The sequence below is a fragment of the Cuculus canorus genome, chromosome 18 (genome assembly GCF_017976375.1).
Source record: "Cuculus canorus isolate bCucCan1 chromosome 18, bCucCan1.pri, whole genome shotgun sequence".
Classification (NCBI taxonomy): Eukaryota; Metazoa; Chordata; class Aves; order Cuculiformes; family Cuculidae; genus Cuculus; species Cuculus canorus.
In genome coordinates this window covers 9,421,976-9,441,556 of record NC_071418.1, presented here as the reverse complement: position 1 = coordinate 9,441,556, position 19,581 = coordinate 9,421,976, and the positions used below count along the sequence as shown (strand labels likewise).

General features: G+C 59.7%; 2 protein-coding genes across 2 annotated transcripts; both read right to left on the bottom strand.

Annotated features, from left to right (window-relative positions):
- Positions 1-7,386: 7,386 nt before the first annotated feature.
- On the bottom strand, positions 7,387-13,801 carry LOC128854032 (structural maintenance of chromosomes protein 4-like). The gene is made up of 12 exons (XM_054083670.1): positions 13,607-13,801; positions 12,102-12,247; positions 11,048-11,133; positions 10,798-10,906; positions 10,460-10,630; positions 10,064-10,189; positions 9,750-9,839; positions 9,485-9,600; positions 8,459-8,524; positions 8,057-8,186; positions 7,790-7,882; positions 7,387-7,563 (listed from the first exon to the last, which is right to left on the bottom strand). Exons 1-11 carry the CDS (start codon positions 13,764-13,766, stop codon positions 7,808-7,810), a joined length of 1,275 nt encoding a protein of 424 aa, XP_053939645.1. The 5' UTR covers positions 13,767-13,801; the 3' UTR covers positions 7,387-7,563; positions 7,790-7,807.
- A 681-nt stretch (positions 13,802-14,482) lies between these two features.
- Positions 14,483-17,998, bottom strand: LOC128854030 (uncharacterized). The gene is made up of 9 exons (XM_054083669.1): positions 17,942-17,998; positions 17,605-17,775; positions 17,209-17,334; positions 16,895-16,984; positions 16,594-16,709; positions 15,566-15,631; positions 15,164-15,293; positions 14,896-14,989; positions 14,483-14,660 (listed from the first exon to the last, which is right to left on the bottom strand). Exons 1-9 carry the CDS (start codon positions 17,996-17,998, stop codon positions 14,530-14,532), a joined length of 981 nt encoding a protein of 326 aa, XP_053939644.1. The 3' UTR covers positions 14,483-14,529.
- Between the last annotated feature and the right edge of the window lie 1,583 nt (positions 17,999-19,581).

The window sequence follows — 19,581 nt, the reverse complement described above, 5'->3', positions numbered from 1 at the left end:
GGAGATGGAAGAGGGAGGTGGTTCTGTCTCATACTGCCTCCTTTCACCAACCCACAGTCAAATCTTAATACCCTCTTACACCACTGTGAATCCATTTGGTGCAGGGAAGGAATCCAGCCTGACACAGATATTACTGGTGTCCAGGACTGAGTTCCAGTGTCGATGGAGCTGCCTCTGTTCCCAGGGTCTCTTTGTTGCTTTGGTGCAGTAAATAACACTATCTAAGCTGCTCTGCAGATTTGGCCAGGGAGCAAGATGGAGTGAGATGGAGAAGCAGTTGTGGAGGTCTCACAAGGGTGTTGGGCGGGTCACAGAGCATCCCACGGCAGCACACGGGGCTGGAAAGTGAGGAGAAGGGTCCAGGGGGACTGCGGGTCAAGGTCAGGGGAAAGCAGCCCATCATGCAGGTGTGGGGAGCACAGGCAGGGAGGTTTGTCAAGATGAGGTTCTTCAATCCAGCTGTGTGTAGACCTATGGCCAGCGGTAGGTGGACGTGAGACAAGTTATGGAGCTCCCCAGTAAGGGGCAGATGGGGCAGTGGGCTCAGAGGCTGAAGCAGGGGCAGAGAGGAGTAGAGGTGGAATGATCTCAGCAGGTCTGATCCATGGTCTGTCCTCAGCATTTGATGGACTGATTTAGCTGAGCACAACGGCCAGGAGCTGGGGTAAGGGGGTGGGATTCATTGGTTTGGGGGTGTCCAGGAAGTATGTATTGGAACAGATGAAAAGACTCTCTAGAATCGGGAGAGTTGAGTGGATTTGGGTTCTCTAGTGCAGGTCCAAGGAGTAAATTCTATGGCCTAAAGGAGTAGTTGGGGTAAAAAAAAGAGAAAATGGAGGTGGAAAGTCTTCATTTCAGCACCTGCAGCAGGGTGCATTTCAAACCCTGGTTCTGCACCATCTCCAGGCTGAATTTAGTTTCTTCTGCCCTGCTGGGAAGCATCCAGCCTTATGCTTCAGCCAGTTACCCCATCAGCTACTCATCTCAGTTCCCACTCCCAGCTTGCCCTGTGACCCCTACAGGACCCTTCCTTCCTGTCCCAAGGACCCAGCTGTGGTCCCAGAGAGCAGGCAGGAACCTGGGCATGGTCACAGGCAGGAGTGCCAAGGTAACCTACACAAGCCACTTGGGGCTGAATATTTACTAGGGAGAGCTTTGGCCCCTCTAGGGTTGAGGTACACCCCTCCAGGGGTGGGAATGTCCCATGTGCTGCAATCTGGCCCAGGGGGTCATCCATGGGCTGAATGAATGGGGGAAACCCTTGTAGCCTGCCCTTCGTGCAGATGCTGTGGGTGCACTCCCCACCCCCAGCTCCTCTCCAAAGAGAGGTGGTGGAGTCCTCATCCTTGAAGTTGTTTAAAAGATGGGTAGATGAGGAGTTCAGGGCTGTGGTTTAGTAGTGGACAGGTACGGTTGGACTCAATGATCCCAAAGGTCTTTTCCAACCAAGGGATTCTATGACTCAGAGCATCCTTCAGCCTCCCAGTTTTCTCCATGGACCCTTGCTGCCACCTTGTGGGGCTGTGGACAGGGACATCAGCACTGGGGTCTCCATGGAAACATTGCATAGGCAGGGACACGTTATCCCTGAGCCCCTCAGGGACAGAGCATCCCCCACCAGAGCTCACTGGTAAACGCATACATGCACGGTTGTGCTTGCAGCGATGCAAGTTTGCCAATGCCACCAAGCTGTGTGATGTGGTCGACGGACTGGAGGGAAGAGATGCCATCCAGGGCCTGGACAGGCTGGAGAGGTGGGCCTGTGAGAATCTCATGAAGTTCAACAAGGGCAAGGTCCTGCACTTGGGTCAGGGCAATTCCAAGCACAAATACTGGACTGGAAGCAGCCCTGAAGAGAAGGACTTGCGGTGCTGGTGGATGAGAAGCTTGACGTGAGCCCGCAACGTGTGCTTGCAGTCAACACTGCTGTTCACCTGAGCCCTGCATCCTGCCTGTGTTTGCTCCTCAAGTCCTTACAGAGGCCATGGCCACCAGCATGGCAGTGTGCCCTGGGGATGGAAGGTCTCCCTGCTTCGCCAGCACCTGCTGCCCTCTTCTCTCCCTATCCATGTTGACATGATCTCCCAGAGGTGGACCGGTGCTGGGTTCTTGTGGGTTCTGTGGCCTTCTCCCAAGTGACAAGTGACAGGCTGAGAGGAAATGGCCTCAAATTTGCACCAGGAGAGGTTTGGACTGGATATTAGGAAATATTACATCATGCAAAAGATTGTCAAGAACTGGCAGAAGCTGCACAGGGAAGTGGTGGAGTCACTGTCCCTACAGGGATTTAAAAGACATGTAGGTGTGGTGCTTAGGGGCATGTTTTAGTGGTGGACTTGGCAGTGTGAGGTTTATGGTTGGACTTGATGATCTTAAAGGTCTTTTCCAACCTAAAGGATTTTGTGATTCTGCGACACTAATTGCCTAAAAGTGGGACGGCAGCGCTCAGTCAGTAGTGAATAAGATGGGTCCCAGATCTGCTCTCTGGGGCACTCCTCCCTCCAGGCAGCTCCCTCCTGGGTGGCCTCTGCCTTTTCAGACTTTCCTCAAGTTGTTTCCATGCTGGTCTCATGGTTGATGAGGCTCCATGTTCTCCACTTGAACTGGTGTTTTCCCAGGTGGTTGAAATGGCTCATGTGGGAGCAGGAGAACCCCTCTCCATCAGCTGTTAAAGGTGAGGGATTCATCCAGGCTCAGACTGCATGATCCTGCTGAATCCATCCTGTTATTCCTCTACGTTCAGAGGAGCTCCTTTGTGCCTTCTCCAATGCCCAGCTCCATGCCCATGCCCCTTCCTCACCCAGTGCCCTCCCATGGCCAGGACTAAGAGGGAGGTGGTGTTGGAGGCAGATAGTGGAGGACTTTTCCAAGCAGAATCATTCCACTAGGGGGGAAAAACTCATTGCTTTGGGTGTGGCAGTGTCACAGAGGTCCAAGTGAGCTCAGGTTCCCCTGGGCTCTTCGCTGGGACCTCAGACCGTGGACAGACAGCCCTGAGACGTCACAATGATACCGAACAACCCGTTGCAGGCATTTGAAGGAGGCAGGGAAAGGAAACAGTGAACAAAGCTGATCCCTTTATATCTTACGGGGCCAGAGTGAGGTGTGGGTGACAGGAGCCCAAGCCCTCTGCCCCAGGCTCAGGGATGTGTGTGGGCACAAGGTGTGTGCCCACAGCCACCCTTGACTCAAAGCAGCGGGTACCCGCTGTGAGCAATGCTCGTGGGCTCCATGGGACTCACCAAGCCCACCTGGCACTTTGGAGAACTGACAAAGAGGCACGAGGGGGGGACTTGAGGGCAGGACATATTTCTGTTCCAACTCTAGCTCTGCCCCAAATGACGTGAGAAAGATCATTAAGCTGGGTGAAATAATTAAAACCAAAGCTTTTCCTTCCTGTCGCTCCATGAGAGAGCAGGGACCTGCTCAGGTGGCATAGGGAGGAAAGGAAAACCGCTTTGCTCCTGGCTGTCCACCGTTTATCCCATCTGGAGTGGGAGACAGAGTACCCCCACCACGATCCCTGTAGCTCTGCCCTCACTGGGAGCCTATTTATGCTGCTACCAAAGCATTTTCCCTGCTACAGCCCTTTCTGGTGGGTGAGGAGACCACTTCCTCATGGATCTGGAGCTGTTAGAGGGTATGGCCAGGACAAGGAAGGAGTCCCGAGCTGGATGCAGCTGTTCTCAGGAAGTCAGTGCTGCTGCGGCCAAGCAGGAAGCAGATTTGCACAGCATTGCTGGTTCTTGTAGCAGTAGATGGTGCTGTTGTCCTGCTCAGGATGGTGCTGGTATGTCTGGCTGTATAGACAGGTGAAAGTCAAACTGGCATCTCAGAAGGTGTAGGTTCATCACGGGCTATGACCAAGGAACCTGCACACCAAAAAGCCTTTTCCAGACCCTCTTCCATTCCCCAAATCCGAGATGCAGTTCTTGGGCACTGCGTTTACAGGGTTTAGTAGAAGTCGGGGCTCAGCTGTGTGGGCTGAGCACTGTGCTGCACCAGCATCCCCATGCCCAGCATCCCAGGACACAGCGTCCCTCTTCTAGGTGTTTGTTTCATGGCAAATGGAGTTTGGATGGTTTAAAGAGTCACCAGCGAGCCCTGAGCAAGCCTAGTGGCAGCCAGTGCCCCAGTTGCAAATCTCCTTCCTCCTCTGGGATGCAACCGGAAGTTAACTCATTTTTAGTACTTGTGTTAAAATATGTCCTTTACAAAAATATAGAAGGACTGCCACATTCTTAATGTTAACTTTGAAGTCCGTACTACCAGTACCTTAGGAAAACTGCAGACACATATTGCAGCTGTACCTTGTCCTTGGTGGATTCTTTCCACCTATCTTGTCCTTTCATGGCAGAAGAAAGGACAACCACGGTGGCTGCAGTTCCAATCAGTTCCACCCCCCTGCCATGGGCAGGGACGCCTCCCACTGGATCAAGGGGCTCATCCAACCTGGCCTTGAACACCTCCAGGGATGGGGCAGCCACCACTGCTCTGGGCAGCCTGGGCCAGGGCCTCCCCACACTGACAGCAAAACATTTCTTCCTAATGTCTCATCTCAATCTCACCTCTTTCAGCTTAAAACCATCACTTCTCATCCTGTTCCTGCACTGCCTGATCAAGAGCCCCTCTCCAGCTTTCCTGGAGCCTCTTTAAGAACTGGAAGCTGCTCTAATGTCTTTCCAGAGCCTTCTCTTCTCCAGGCCTAACAATCCCACCTCTCTCAGCCTGTCCTCATATGGGAGGTGCTCCAGCCCTTGGATCATCTTTGAGGCCTCCTCTGGACTCACTCCAACAGATCCATTCCTTTTAGAGTAGCCATCAGAAGCTGGTGGGGATGAGGGGATGACTGGAGCCATCTGGGACAAGCCACTTGAGTGGCAGGAGAGCAGAGTGAGTGTCAAAGGTGTTAAAGCTTGTATACATGTGGCCTAATATTTGACCTTTCGTGGGCTGTAGTTAGAATCTAGATGGTATTCCTAAAAGGCAACAAGATCTCTGGAATACTTAAGCTTCCACACAGAGGATTATAAAGGTGAAAGGACTGAAAGCATTAGCTGGTTCTCACCTTCCGCTGGCAGTGCTTTTGTAGCTGCATGAACCCTGGGGTTCCAGGCTTGCTTCTCTACAGAATGATTGCCTTAACTTCTGATGTGCTCCTCAGAGCCCTGCTCTAAAATTGTAAAGGTCCAGTGATTGCTCCCAGCCTAGAAGGTGCTAGGGCTGAAAGCTCTTGCTGGTTCTCCCCTTCCCTTGGCAGTGCTTTCAAAGCCGTACCAAACCCAGGGATCACCTCTTGCTTTGCTATAAGCCTTAGTCTTCCTGAGGGCAAGGTAAACAACAACCACCCCTCTTCCCTTCTCCACCAAGCTACTCACCTGGCTTTAGAGGGCTACCAGCTTGGTCAAGCATGACTCTGTCCTTGCAAATTCACACTTACCATTCCCAGACACCTCACAAGCCTGCTCTGACCGTACCATCTTCCTCGATGCCAAATACACCATCCCATCCCCTCACGTCATTGGGTCAAGGTTGCTGCCTGTGCGGAGAGCAGGGCGGTGAGCATCGAGGTGTGGGGTGCAGGGAGGGCTCCCCTCGCCCTCTCTACATACATTGCTCGGCAGGCTCAGGGCTGTCAGCAGCCTCCTTGCAGGGGTTGAGCAGCTCATCCTTGCCCTGCAGAGGGTTCAGCTGCTGGGAGGCGCTAGGCTTGATGGGTTTGCCCTCCATCTCCTCCTCCTGGGGCGCCTGGAACGAGGCAGACAGCATCTGGTGCAGCTCTTGCCCATCCTTGCTGTCCTCCAGCTTCTCCTTGGGGCCCACGGCCTTGTTCAGCAGCTGCAGGTCGGTGGCCGTGCCCCGGCAGCATCGATGGTGCAGGCAGCAGGACCCCCAGCGGTCCCGGAGACACGCAGTGTCGATGCTTCGGGCAGCAGGTGGTTGTCCCCACTGAGCGCTGTGTCCGAGGGCCGTGTGAGGACGAGTCGAAACGGAGCGTCCCCTGTCCCTCCCGGGTTGTCCTGTCGCCATCCTGTCCACATCGGCTGAGCTTGTCCGTGCTGTCCGCTCCATGTCTGCCAGCACCGTGATGGGCGAGGGGCACGTGCAGGAGGGATCCGCCCCCCCCCGGGGAGGGTGGAGAGGGGATAGGGGAGAGGAAAGGAAGAGAGAGGGGGGGAGAGATGAGAGAGGTGGGATGGAGTGGAGGGTGGAGCTCTGCGCTGGGCACTGCAGGCAAAGGCAACGCAGCTTCCTGGGACAGAGGGCCCTGGGAAGGCCTCCCACCCGCAGCCACAGAGACGGGGCTCAACTGGAAGCACAGCTCGATTCCTCGGCACCTGCGACAGGATCCCAAACCCATTGCACCCTTAGGATTTGGTGAGAGGAACACAGCTATGCTGGGCCAGAGGACTCAGGGCAAGGGAGCAGGCAGACAGCAGCCCAGAGCTGTGTCAGCGTGGGGCAGAGCTGGGCCCCGGAAGCAGCACCTCACTGCAAGCCAACCCGGGGGACATGTTCATCCCACAGTCCCCTCCCACAGGCACACGGGACCGGTGAGGGGACAGCAGAGAAGAGCAGCACGGGCTGCCGAGGGGCCCCACGTATTGGCTATAGACATTCAGGCGGGCCCTCTGCATGGCGTCGACGGTAAAACACAGGAACTCGTGTGCGTCCTTCTGGCGGCCAAAGCAGATGTGCTTGGCGATCTCTGCAGGAGAGGGAGGAATCAGTCCCAGCACGCGCTCCAACACATGCAGGCCTTCCCTCCCTCTTTCTCTCCCACCCTGCCTTCCTCCCTCCCTCCCTGCGTCCCTCCCTCTCTCAGGACAGCAAATCTGGGGACTGAGCCCCCTCAAACCAAACCAGATGTCAGGCTTAGGCTGGACACGGGGGAAGCCCCACGCAGCCCCTGGCAGGCTGGAAGTGTCACCTCTGAAGAGCAGTCTGGTGAGACCTGTCCTGATCTCAAAGGTTCTCAAAAGTTGGGGTAGCCCTGGCTGCCCCACGAGATGGTGGAGTTGAGACTCCTGCGTGGGACAAGCAGGGCCATGAGCAGGGTTTCAGCCTTGGATTTGAGGAGAGCTCGTGGGAGCCTCTTCAGCGAATGACTTGGAGGAATCTCCTGGGTTGGGGCTCTAGAAGGTAGGGGTGTCCGAGAGAGCTGGTGTCAAGCCCTGCAGGCAGGAGACCTGCGTGGTGGAGCAGGGAGAAGGTTATCGGGAGCGGCCCCCATGGCCTGACCAAAGGGAAGTCACGCTTGACCCATCTGACAGCTTTCTGTGATGGCATGGCTGGCTGGGGGCAGGGAGACGGGGGAGCTTGGGGTTCCGCTTTCAAATCAGTCTTGCTTAAAAGAAGAAACAACAACAACAACAAAAGCCGGTTGCAGGTTTTTACTAACGTGAAATAAATATAAGGAAAAAAAATCAAATCATATTTTGGGCAGCCGTAGTCTGAGTTTGTCCGGCTTGTCTGCCAGCGAGCTTGGTCGATTCTCCTGGGCCGGGACGAACAGTAGCTTGGGGAGGTGTCCATCGGAGCCGGTTCTCGAGGCAGCAGAGCCTGGGGGCGAGGGGCAGGGTTGAGCCCCCTGCACCCCCCTGGGCAGCTCAGGATGGGGCAGGCAGCAGGGTTCCTGCCCGGTAGCAAACACCGAGACGAGGGGTGCAGCCCCCACCCTGAAGGAGGTGTGCTCTTGTCCAGGAGCACCCAACCCCGTGGATGCCCCACCCACCTCCCAGTCCCCTTCACACCCTCGGCTCCCCCCACAAGCCTGCCCTGCCCGTACCATCTTCCTTGACGTCAACTACAGTCTGCCGCCTCTTCGGCAGCCACGGTAAACTCGGCCATCTCGGCCCAAGAGAATTGTCTCCTCGTCATCCTGGGAAGCAGAGAACGGGCTGGCTGAACCACAGGGCCGAATCCTGCGTCCCTAAGCAAACTTCCCACCCCCAGCACTCCCTGGGGAAATTGAGGCACGGACCCCTCTGCATGCTCAGCATCACTCTCCCAGCCTCGCTCTTCCCCACCGTATCCCTGCTTTGGTCATCCCTACCTTTCTTGGCCGCGGCGTGATGGGTGGCTTGGGCTGGCGGATCATGTAGAGCTGCAGCGGGGTGGTGATGGTGTGCTGACCCCCACAGCTCCGTGGCACGGTGGGGAACCTGCCCCTGGCCGCCTGCTCCCTGTGGGATGGAGCACGAGGGTGCTCAGCGCCTGGCACCGTGACACCCCAGGTGCCACCGTACAGCCAGAAGCACCCTTGGGCTCGTACCCTTGACAGCCTCCCTTGCCCCTGGGGAGGTGTCCCTGTCCCCCTGCTGTCAGACAGGGTTGTGCGAGGGGCTTGGCAGGGTCGGATCCCCCATCAGACCCCCAAGCCCCCGTGTCCCACCCAGCTGGGCATCACCAGCACCCATCTCTCCCGACTCCCCCCATGGTGCCCAGTGCTACGTACGGGCCAGGCCCCCGCGGGCCCATGGGCCGGTCACAAGACAGACAGGAGCGCCGGTTCAGCGATTGCCTGCAGAGGGGAGAGAAAGCCTGGGTGAGCTCCTTGGTCGGATGTGGCTTGCAGGTAGCAGAGAGGGGCTGGGCACTTCCCTGCCCTCAGCGGGGAACCTTTGGGCTGTGAGCCTGGATTATCGCCACCACCCTAGCAAGGTCCCAACCCGCTGGCTGCTTCCAGCATCAAGGGCGTACGAGGAGGGAGAGCAGTTGTTTATGGGCTCCAGCGGGGCAAAAAGGTCCCCCTCGTATCTGGCACCTGAGAATCCACAGAGGGGAGCACCCAAACCCCACTAGCGGCACGGGAACTGCTCCCACACGCTTCCACAACATTTCAGTCCCATGGGAACTGGGGTGCTGGCAAGGACAAAAGGAGGGCTTTCTGGTACCTCTTGCTGGGGTGGGATGCTCCCAGCCTGGGAGCAAATGCTGGACGTGGGGGATGGAGTATCCCGTGGGGTTTACCCTGAGTTTTGTCTCAGCTGCTCCCAGGACCAGGACACCTTGGCCCCACCAGCAGCTCCAAAACCTGGCAGCTGCCACTGGCTGGGTGAGGTGGGCAAGGACATGTAGTGAAGGGGGCAGGAGCCCACGCCTGCCATCCGAACCTGCCCTCACGTGGCTTTCACCACTTCCCTAGCTCTAACTACACCCCGGTGCCTTGCCAGGAGGGCAGGTCACAACCCAGGTCCGTGGACACTGTTTCCTAGTGCTGCCCCAGTGCACGAGCCACTGTCCCCTGCCCTCACGCCAGAAAGCCTTTGCACCCACCCCGCAGTGCGGGCTGGAGAGGGCTCCAGACCATGGGAGGCCCCTCCTTGGGCCTGCTCTAGTGTTGGGAAGCTGCTGCTGGCTCCTGGTGGGAGAAGGCGGCACAGCTGCTTCCCGACACTTTGCTGGCTAGATTGCTCCCGTGCCAGGGTACCATGTGGGCGAGCGCTGTCCCCGAAGCCACCACTGTCCCCATCATACTCACTTAGTCACAGCTGCCTCAGCAGCGTCTCTCGGCGATGACTCCTTCTGCAGTTGTTCCACGATCTTCTTCCAGCTCTTCAATTGCTGCAGGAGAGGCTCCAGCTCCTGGCGGTCCAGCTGTGGACAAGGGCACCCCCTCAGCCAGCCGCCCCAGGATGGGATGCGGTGGTCCCTTACGGGGGGAGCTGTGAGAGGGGTCCCTCGGAGGGAGGCTGCCAAGCCCCAAAGATGCCAGTTCTGTGTGGAGGCGACCAGAGAGCCCTCACCTTGGAGTTCACCTCTTCCCGGACCTGCTTCAAGCGCTGCTCCTTCTCTTCTTTGTCCTTCTCCAGGCTCTTCAGGGCCTGGAACAGAGCCTTCCAAAAAAGAAAGCAGCCCATGATGCCACGGTGGGTCTTGAGCCATTTCCCAGCCACTCGAGTACCCTTTGCCTCGCCACCCTCCTCCAAAGCCTCCCGGAAAGGCATTTTGGAGCTGGGTAGGGCTACGAGCGCATTGGCAGGGGGACAAGTTACTTGTGGTGCCCAGCCGGGATCTGCCTATAGGATGCTCTGACCCCGCAGGGCTTCCAGCCACCTACGTTGATATTGTTCTGATTCTCCTGACAGCTGTCCCGGAAGTTGGCCGTGAAGGAGCTGAGTTTCTGGTGGTCCCCTCGCAGCTGCTTGACCGCGGCCTGGAGCTGTGTCAGCGTCTCCTCCTGCTCCTCCAGGGAGGAAGATGACAATGCGGTGCCGTGCTGGGAGGGCTGGCTGCCCCGTGGGGACAGACCCCGCTTACGTGGCCAGTGACCATGGGCTATGGCGCATGCAGGACATTTGCCCCAAGGCTTTCATTGCCGACCATACTGATGACTTGAAAAAGCCAATCTGGGCGGGCAGCGAGGGACTCTCCCACATTACAGTGAACCTCATCCAGCCGGGGGCCTCTAACAGACCTCTGCCAGACTCTCCCTACCTGACTCTGCTTCTCCTACCTTGTCCGCTGGGTGGTGGGCCACGGAGTCCACCTGCTCCTGGATCTTCCTGAAGTCCTCCAGCAACTTTTTGAGCTGCGCCTGGGTATCCCTTTGGCTGGAAGGGTGCACTGCCTGTGCTTTTGCCTCCTCCTGCTTCATGTCTTCCACAATTGGCATAAGGTCATTCAGCTGCAAGAGCGGGAGAAGGAACAGGCTCTGAGATGAGATGGACTCAACAAGTCCAGAGTCTGTGGAGGCTCAATGGCCCCATCCAGCCCAGGGACGTGGCTGGGAACCCCACCAGGGCCACCCCACCGAGCCAGCCGGCAGTGGGAGTGCTCACCCCCAGACCTCACCTGTGCCTCCTGGTCAGCCGTCTGGGCCATCAGCTCCTCGAGTGTGGCATTGTCCATCCTCTGCTGCTCTTGCAGCTCATTCAGTATCTGCCTCGTCTGCAGAGTGGACCTGGCCAGCGAGACAGGGGCACGGGCAGGCTTAGCCTCCATGGGGCTGCCGGGCCAGCGTGCCCCAAAAGCGGGATGTTCCCTGGCCTCCGGGTCTCCCCCATAGCCCCGTGGGTTAGGAAACACTCTGCCGTCTTCCTACCCGTGTTGCTCCTCCTGGATCTTCCGTACTTCCTCTACCATGCGGGCTTGTGTGGCCTTCATTTCCCTGATTTCCTCGAGGAGAGCCTGGGAGAGAGCGATGGCCCCAGAGAGGGGTAGTGGGGGTGAGCCCCAGGGGAGGGTCCCTGGGGACCAGGCCCTTCACCCCCACTGTGGCCGGCACAGAGCCCGGGGGGCAGCGCAGGGTCCAGGCCAGCCAGGCTGGCAGGGCGGCACGGGCAGCATGAAAACATTGGTCCCATCTTCAAGAGCCCAGAAGGGGCAGCAGCTCCCCAGAGCCCCCCAGCCCTGCTCTGGGAGGGGCCAATGCACAAGCAGAGCCCTCAGGGATGGATCCAGCCCTGCCTGCCCGCACCAGGCTCCCTGCAAGACCTGTGTCAAGGTTTCCCGGCTGCTGTTCTTGAGGCTGTGAGACCTTGGCTGGGTCCCTGGCCCTCTGGCCTGGGCCCCGGGGCAGCCAGGCTGCATGGCTGGGGTGGTGCTCTGGGTGCCAGGGGGTGCCAGGGGGCTGTGTCCCCAAGGTGTGAATTCCCTAAATGTCCCAGCCCCAGCAGGATCTGGCCCTGCAGCGCTGAAGGTGGCTCTGTCCTAACAGCCAGGGCTTTGCAGTGGGAGGTGAGGCTCAGGAGGTGCTGCTGCAGCCTCTCAGCTGCCCGAGGAGCACACGTGCTACCCAAGCCATAGGTCAGGAGCAGGGACCGAAGGGATGGAGGGGATGATGGGGCCGGAACGCCAGGGGTCCTGGACCTCCAGCCAGATGAACCAAGGACACCAGAAGCAGGATGCAAAGCAGCTCTGATGAAACCCATCCCGCTCCCGACCTGTGACCTCCCTGGGGATGAGCAGGACCTGAGTCCCTCTCCAAGCGCAGTGACTGCCCCATCGCCCCCAGCCAGCCCAGCAGGGAGGGTCTGGAGCCGCATGGCTCTCCTCTTCCCTGCCCTGTTTTCCTCACACCGTGTGCTCCACATGGTGTCCAAATACCCTTCACCGCCTCCCTTTCTACCCTGTGCCCCTGCTCGTCCGGGCTGTACCTCTGGGGACTGGTCTCTCAGGCGCTGGAGAATGGCTTGCAGCAGGTTGTACAGTGCTTTCAAGTCAATGGTGTTGAACTCGGGATTGAGGAAGGTGGAGTCCAGACGCTCGGACAGGCCGTTTGAGGCCATGGCTGCTGCTCTGCCTGGAAACACAGAGATTCCCTCGGGGGGACCGGGGACGGCGGGACCGCAGCCTCTGTGTCTGGAGGAGACCCGGGAGGGTGGGAGGGTGGGCAGCAGGCAGCCTTCCTCCTCCTCGTGCTCCTCTCCTCAGACAGCGAGTGAGCCCCGGGCAAGGAGTGACCCACAGGCACTGGGGCCACACACACACTGGGAGCCCCACAGGCACTGTGGGACACACAGACACTGAGGGACTCAAGGACACAGAGTGCCCCACGGACACCAAACGCCCCACGGACACTGAGGGACCCACAGCGAGGCAGTGACTCAGAGAGCGAGTGCCCCACGCACACCCGGAGCCACACAGACACCGAGTGACCCCCAGGCACCCTGTGATCCCTGAGACTGAGTGGCCCCAGGCAGTGTCACAATGGGGGGAGGAACGGGGCTCATTGTCACCTCACCCGTTGCCAGGTGACACCGCCCCGAGCCCCCCCGAGCCCCCCCAACCCAGGCCCCAGGAGCCTGTGGGCGCCACTCCCGGTCCCTGAGGGGCTTGGCATGAATTTCTCCCCTGCGCTGACAGATGCCCAGGTCCTGCCGCCTTCTCCCCTGCCCTCCCTGCCAGGCAGCGGGGCCGCGCTGCTCTCTGGCAGCAGCTTCCCGCAGCCCGGGCCTAGGGAGACGCAGCTCCCTGCCCAGGAGGGCTGAGCCGGCTGCGACAGAGGGGCTGCGGCTGCGACAGAGGGGCTGCTCTGCTTGGGAAGGCTCCGGGAGACGAGAGCCAGCCAGGAAGCACCTCCAGAGATTTTGGTTGTGGTGGAGGGATTTTACCCTCTCCCTCAGGCTTTGCCCACGTTGGGAGCTGCCTGACTGAACCTACATCAGCCCAGGTCTAAACATGAGGCTGTGTTTGCAGCATTGAAATCCGTAACCTCCAGGTAGCTCTCTGTGGTGTGTAACCCCCGGCTTTGAAATGTCCTCCTGATCCTACCCTCCAGCACACTGACACTTCCTCCCAGCTTAGTGTCGTCCGCAAACTTGCTAAGGCTGCACTCAATGCCTTCATCCAGGTCATTGATAAAGACATCGAACAAGACTGGACCCAGCACCGAGCCCTGGGGGACACCACTTGTGACCGGCCTCCAGCCGGAGTTAACTCCTTTTACCACAACTCTCTGGGCCCGGCCAGCCAACCAGTTTCCCACCCAGGAGAGGGTGCTCCTGTCCTGGCCAGAGGCAGACAGGCTCCTGAGCAGAATGCTTTGGGAAACTGTCTCAAAGGCTTTACTGAAGTCCAAGAAGACCAACAGCCTTTCCCTCACGCAGGAAGCGAGTCACCCAGTCCTAGCAGGCCATCAGGTTACTTTGGCAGGACCTACCTTTCATGAAGCCGTGTTGACTGGGCCTGACCACCCGGTTCTCTTGCATGTGCTGCGTGATGGCACTCGAGATCACCTGCTCCACGACCTTCCCCAGCACTGAGGTCAGAGTGACAGGCTTGGAGTTTCCTGGATCCTCCCTCTGACCCTTCTTGTACATGGGTGTAACATCAGCCAGCCTCCAGTCAAGCGGAACCTCCCCAGCCAGGCAGGATGGGGGAGTTGGGCATGGACCGCCCACTCAGGAAGGGGAAGGGCATTCAGCCATCTCCAGAGAGCTGGAAGTGGCCTCCCCATCCCAGGCCCTGGGTCTCCTGGAGGACTGTGGCGCCCGGTTTCTGCTGGAGAGACAGCCCAGCCAGGCACACGCAGCCCCGAGATTCCTGCAGGGCAGGAGGAGGTGCTTTGGGCCAGGGCCGGAGCAGCGACGCAGAGAGGGGCTGACAGAGAGGGGCGGCGTGGCTGGGGCTGGGAAAGTTGGGGTAGCCCTGGCTGCCCCACGAGATGGTGGAGTTGAGACTCCTGCGTGGGACAAGCAGGGCCATGAGCAGGGTTTCAGCCTTGGATTTGAGGAGAGCTCGTGGGAGCCTCTTCAGCGAATGACTTGGAGGAATCTCCTGGGTTGGGGCTCTAGAAGGTAGGGGTGTCCGAGAGAGCTGGTGTCAAGCCCGGCAGGCAGGAGACCTGCGTGGTGGAGCAGGGAGAAGGTAATCGGGAGTGGCCCCCATGGCCTGACCAAAGGGAAGCCACGCTTGACCCATCTGACAGCTTTCTGTGATGGCATGGCTGGCTGGGGGCAGGGAGACGGGGGAGCTTGGGGTTCCGCATTCAAATCAGTCTTGCTTAAAAGAAGAAACAACAACAACAAAAGCCGGTTGCAGGTTTTTACTAACGTGAAATAAATATAAGGAAAAAAAATCAAATCATATTTTGGGCAGCCGTAGTCTGAGTTTGTCCGGCTTGTCTGCCAGCGAGCTTGGTCGATTCTCCTGGGCCGGGACGAACAGTAGCTTGGGGAGGTGTCCATCGGAGCCGGTTCTCGAGGCAGCAGAGCCTGGGGGCGAGGGGCAGGGTTGAGCCCCCTGCACCCCCCTGGGCAGCTCTGCCAGCCCAGGATGGGGCAGGCAGCAGGGTTCCTGCCCGGTAGCAAACACCGAGACGAGGGGTGCAGCCCCCACCCTGAAGGAGGGGTGCTCTTGTCCAGGAGCACCCAACCCCGTGGATGCCCCGCCCACCTCCCGGTCCCCTTCACACCCTCGGCTCCCCCCACAAGCCTGCCCTGCCCGTACCATCTTCCTTGACGTCAACTACAGTCTGCCGCCTCTTCCGGCAGCCGCGGTAAACTCGGCCATCCCGGCCCAAGAGAATTGTCTCCTCGTCATCCTGGGAAGCAGAGAACGGGCTGGCTGAACCACAGGGCCGAATCCTGCGTCCCTAAGCAAACTTCCCACCCCCAGCACTCCCTGGGGAAACTGAGGCACGGACCACTCCGCATGCTCAGCATCACTCTCCCAGCCTCGCTCTTCCCCACCGTATCCCTGCTTTGGTCATCCCTACCTTTCTTGGCCGCGGCGTGATGGGTGGCTTGGGCTGGCGGATCATGTAGAGCTGCAGCGGGGTGGTGATGGTGTGCTGACCCCCACAGCTCCGTGGCACGGTGGGGAACCTGACCCTGGCCGCCTGCTCCCTGTGGGATGGAGCACGAGGGTGTTCAGCGCCTGGCACCGTGACACCCCAGGTGCCACCCTACAGCCAGAAGCACCCTTGGGCTCGTACCCTTGACAGCCTCCCTTGCCCCTGGGGAGGTGTCCCTGTCCCCCTGCTGTCAGACAGGGTTGTGCGAGGGGCTTGGCAGGGTCGGATCCCCCATCAGACCCCCAAGCCCCCGTGTCCCACCCAGCTGGGCATCACCAGCACCCATCTCTCCCGACTCCCCCCATGGTGCCCAGTGCTACGTACGGGCCAGGCCCCCGCGGGCCCATGGGCCGGTCACAAGACAGACAGGAGCGCCGGTTCAGCGATTGCCTGCAGAGGGGAGAGAAAGCCTGGGTGAGCTCCTTGGTCGGATGTGGCTTGCAGGTAGCAGAGAGGGGCTGGGCACTTCCCTGCCCTCAGCGGGGAACCTTTGGGCTGTGAGCCTGGATTATCGCCACCACCCTAGCAAGGTCCCAACCCGCTGGCTGCTTCCAGCATCAAGGGCGTACGAGGAGGGAGAGCAGTTGTTTATGGGCTCCAGCGGGGCAAAAAGGTCCCCCTCGTATCTGGCACCTGAGAATCCACAGAGGGGAGCACCCAAACCCCACTAGCGGCACGGGAACTGCTCCCACACGCTTCCACAACATTTCAGTCCCATGGGAACTGGGGTGCTGGCAAGGACAAAAGGAGGGCTTTCTGGTACCTCTTGCTGGGGTGGGATGCTCCCAGCCTGGGAGCAAATGCTGGACGTGGGGGATGGAGTATCCCGTGGGGTTTACCCTGAGTTTTGTCTCAGCTGCTCCCAGGACCAGGACACCTTGGCCCCACCAGCAGCTCCAAAACCTGGCAGCTGCCACTGGCTGGGTGAGGTGGGCAAGGACATGTAGTGAAGGGGGCAGGAACCCACGCCTGCCATCCGAACCGGCCCTCACGTGGCTTTCACCACTTCCCTAGCTCTAACTACACCCCGGTGCCTTGCCAGGAGGGCAGGTCACAACCCAGGTCCGTGGACACTGTGTTTCCTAGTGCTGCCCCAGTGCACGAGCCACTGTCCCCTGCCCTCACGCCAGAAAGCCTTTGCACCCACCCCGCAGTGCGGGCTGGAGAGGGCTCCAGACCATGGGAGGCCCCTCCTTGGGCCTGCTCTAGTGTTGGGAAGCTGCTGCTGGCTCCTGGTGGGAGAAGGCGGCACAGCTGCTTCCCGACACTTTGCTGGCTAGATTGCTCCCGTGCCAGGGTACCATGTGGGCGAGCGCTGTCCCCGAAGCCACCACTGTCCCCATCATACTCACTTAGTCACAGCTGCCTCAGCAGCGTCTCTCGGCGATGACTCCTTCTGCAGTTGTTCCACGATCTTCTTCCAGCTCTTCAATTGCTGCAGGAGAGGCTCCAGCTCCTGGCGGTCCAGCTGTGGACAAGGGCACCCCCTCAGCCAGCCGCCCCAGGATGGGATGCGGTGGTCCCTTACGGGGGGAGCTGCGAGAGGGGTCCCTCGGAGGGAGGCTGCCAAGCCCCAAAGATGCCAGTTCTGTGTGGAGGCTGCCAAGCCCCAAAGATGCCAGTTCTGTGTGGAGGCGACCAGAGAGCCCTCACCTTGGAGTTCACCTCTTCCCGGACCTGCTTCAAGCGCTGCTCCTTCTCTTCTTTGTCCTTCTCCAGGCTCTTCAGGGCCTGGAACAGAGCCTTCCAAAAAAGAAAGCAGCCCATGATGCCACGGTGGGTCTTGAGCCATTTCCCAGCCACTCGAGTACCCTTTGCCTCGCCACCCTCCTCCAAAGCCTCCCGGAAAGGCATTTTGGAGCTGGGTAGGGCTACGAGCGCATTGGCAGGGGGACAAGTTACTTGTGGTGCCCAGCCGGGATCTGCCTATAGGATGCTCTGACCCCGCAGGGCTTCCAGCCACCTACGTTGATATTGTTCTGATTCTCCTGACAGCTGTCCCGGAAGTTGGCCGTGAAGGAGCTGAGTTTCTGGTGGTCCCCTCGCAGCTGCTTGACCGCGGCCTGGAGCTGTGTCAGCGTCTCCTCCTGCTCCTCCAGGGAGGAAGATGACAATGCGGTGCCGTGCTAGGAGGGCTGGCTGCCCCGTGGGGACAGACCCCGCTTACGTGGCCAGTGACCATGGGCTATGGCGCATGCAGGACATTTGCCCCAAGGCTTTCATTGCCGACCATACTGATGACTTGAAAAAGCCAATCTGGGCGGGCAGCGAGGGACTCTCCCACATTACAGTGAACCTCATCCAGCCGAGGGCCTCTGACAGACCCCTGCCAGCCTCTCCCTACCTGGCTCTGCTTCTCCTACCTTGTCCGCTGCGTGGTGGGCCACGGAGTCCACCTGCTCCTGGATCTTCCTGAAGTCCTCCAGCAACTTTTTGAGCTGCGCCTGGGTATCCCTTTGGCTGGAAGGGTGCACTGCCTGTGCTTTTGCCTCCTCCTGCTTCATGTCTTCCACAATTGGCATAAGGTCATTCAGCTGCAAGAGCGGGAGAAGGAACAGGCTCTGAGATGAGATGGACTCAACAAGTCCAGAGTCTGTGGAGGCTCAATGGCCCCATCCAGCCCAGGGACGTGGCTGGGAACCCCACCAGGGCCACCCCACCGAGCCAGCCGGCAGTGGGAGTGCTCACCCCAGACCTCACCTGTGCCTCCTGGTCAGCCGTCTGGGCCATCAGCTCCTCGAGTGTGGCATTGTCCATCCTCTGCTACTCTTGCAGCTCATTCAGTACCTGCCTCGTCTGCAGAGTGGACCTGGCCAGCGAGACAGGGGCACGGGCAGGCTTAGCCTCCATGGGGCTGCCAGGCCAGGGTGCCCCAAAAGCGGGATGTTCCCTGGCCTCCGGGTCTCCCCCATAGCCCCGTGGGTTAGGAAACACTCTGCCGTCTTCCTACCCGTGTTGCTCCTCCTGGATCTTCCGTACTTCCTCTACCATGCGGGCTTGTGTGGCCTTCATTTCCCTGATTTCCTCGAGGAGAGCCTGGGAGAGAGCGATGGCCCCAGAGAGGGGTGGTGGGGGTGAGCCCCAGGGGAGGGTCCCTGGGGACCAGGCCCTTCACCCCCGCTGTGGCCGGCACAGAGCCCGGGGGGCAGCGCAGGGTCCAGGCCAGCCAGGCTGGCAGGGCGGCACGGGCAGCATGAAAACATTGGTCCCATCTTCAAGAGCCCAGAAGGGGCAGCAGCTCCCCAGAGCCCCCCAGCCCTGCTCTGGGAGGGGCCAATGCACAAGCAGAGCCCTCAGGGATGGATCCAGCCCTGCCTGCCCGCACCAGGCTCCCTGCAAGACCTGTGTCAAGGTTTCCCGGCTGCTGTTCTTGAGGCTGTGAGACCTTGGCTGGGTCCCTGGCCCTCTGGCCTGGGCCCCGGGGCAGCCAGGCTGCATGGCTGGGGTGGTGCTCTGGGTGCCAGGGGGTGCCAGGGGGCTGTGTCCCCAAGGTGTGAATTCCCTAAATGTCCCAGCCCCAGCAGGATCTGGCCCTGCAGCGCTGAAGGTGGCTCTGTCCTAACAGCCAGGGCTTTGCAGCGGGAGGTGAGGCTCAGGAGGTGCTGCTGCAGCCTCTCAGCTGCCCGAGGAGCACACGTGCTACCCAAGCCATAGGTCAGGAGCAGGGACCGAAGGGATGGAGGGGATGATGGGGCCGGAACGCCAGGGGTCCTGGACCTCCAGCCAGATGAACCAAGGACACCAGAAGCAGGATGCAAAGCAGCTCTGATGAAACCCATCCCGCTCCCGACCTGTGACCTCCCTGGGGATGAGCAGGACCTGAGTCCCTCTCCAAGCGCAGTGACTGCCCCATCGCCCCCAGCCAGCCCAGCAGGGAGGGTCTGGAGCCGCATGGCTCTCCTCTTCCCTGCCCTGTTTTCCTCACACCGTGTGCTCCACATGGTGTCCAAATACCCTTCACCGCCTCCCTTTCTACCCTGTGCCCCTGCTCGCCCGGGCTGTACCTCTGGGGACTGGTCTCTCAGGCGCTGGAGAATGGCTTGCAGCAGGTTGTACAGTGCTTTCAAGTCAATGGTGTTGAACTCGGGATTGAGGAAGGTGGAGTCCAGACGCTCGGACAGGCCGTTTGAGGCCATGGCTGCTGCTCTGCCTGGAAACACAGAGATTCCCTCGGGGGGACCGGGGACGGCGGGACCGCAGCCTCTGTGTCTGGAGGAGACCCGGGAGGGTGGGAGGGTGGGCAGCAGGCCGCCTTCCTCCTCCTCGTGCTCCTCTCCTCAGACAGCGAGTGAGCCCCGGGCAAGGAGTGACCCACAGGCACTGGGGCCACACACACACTG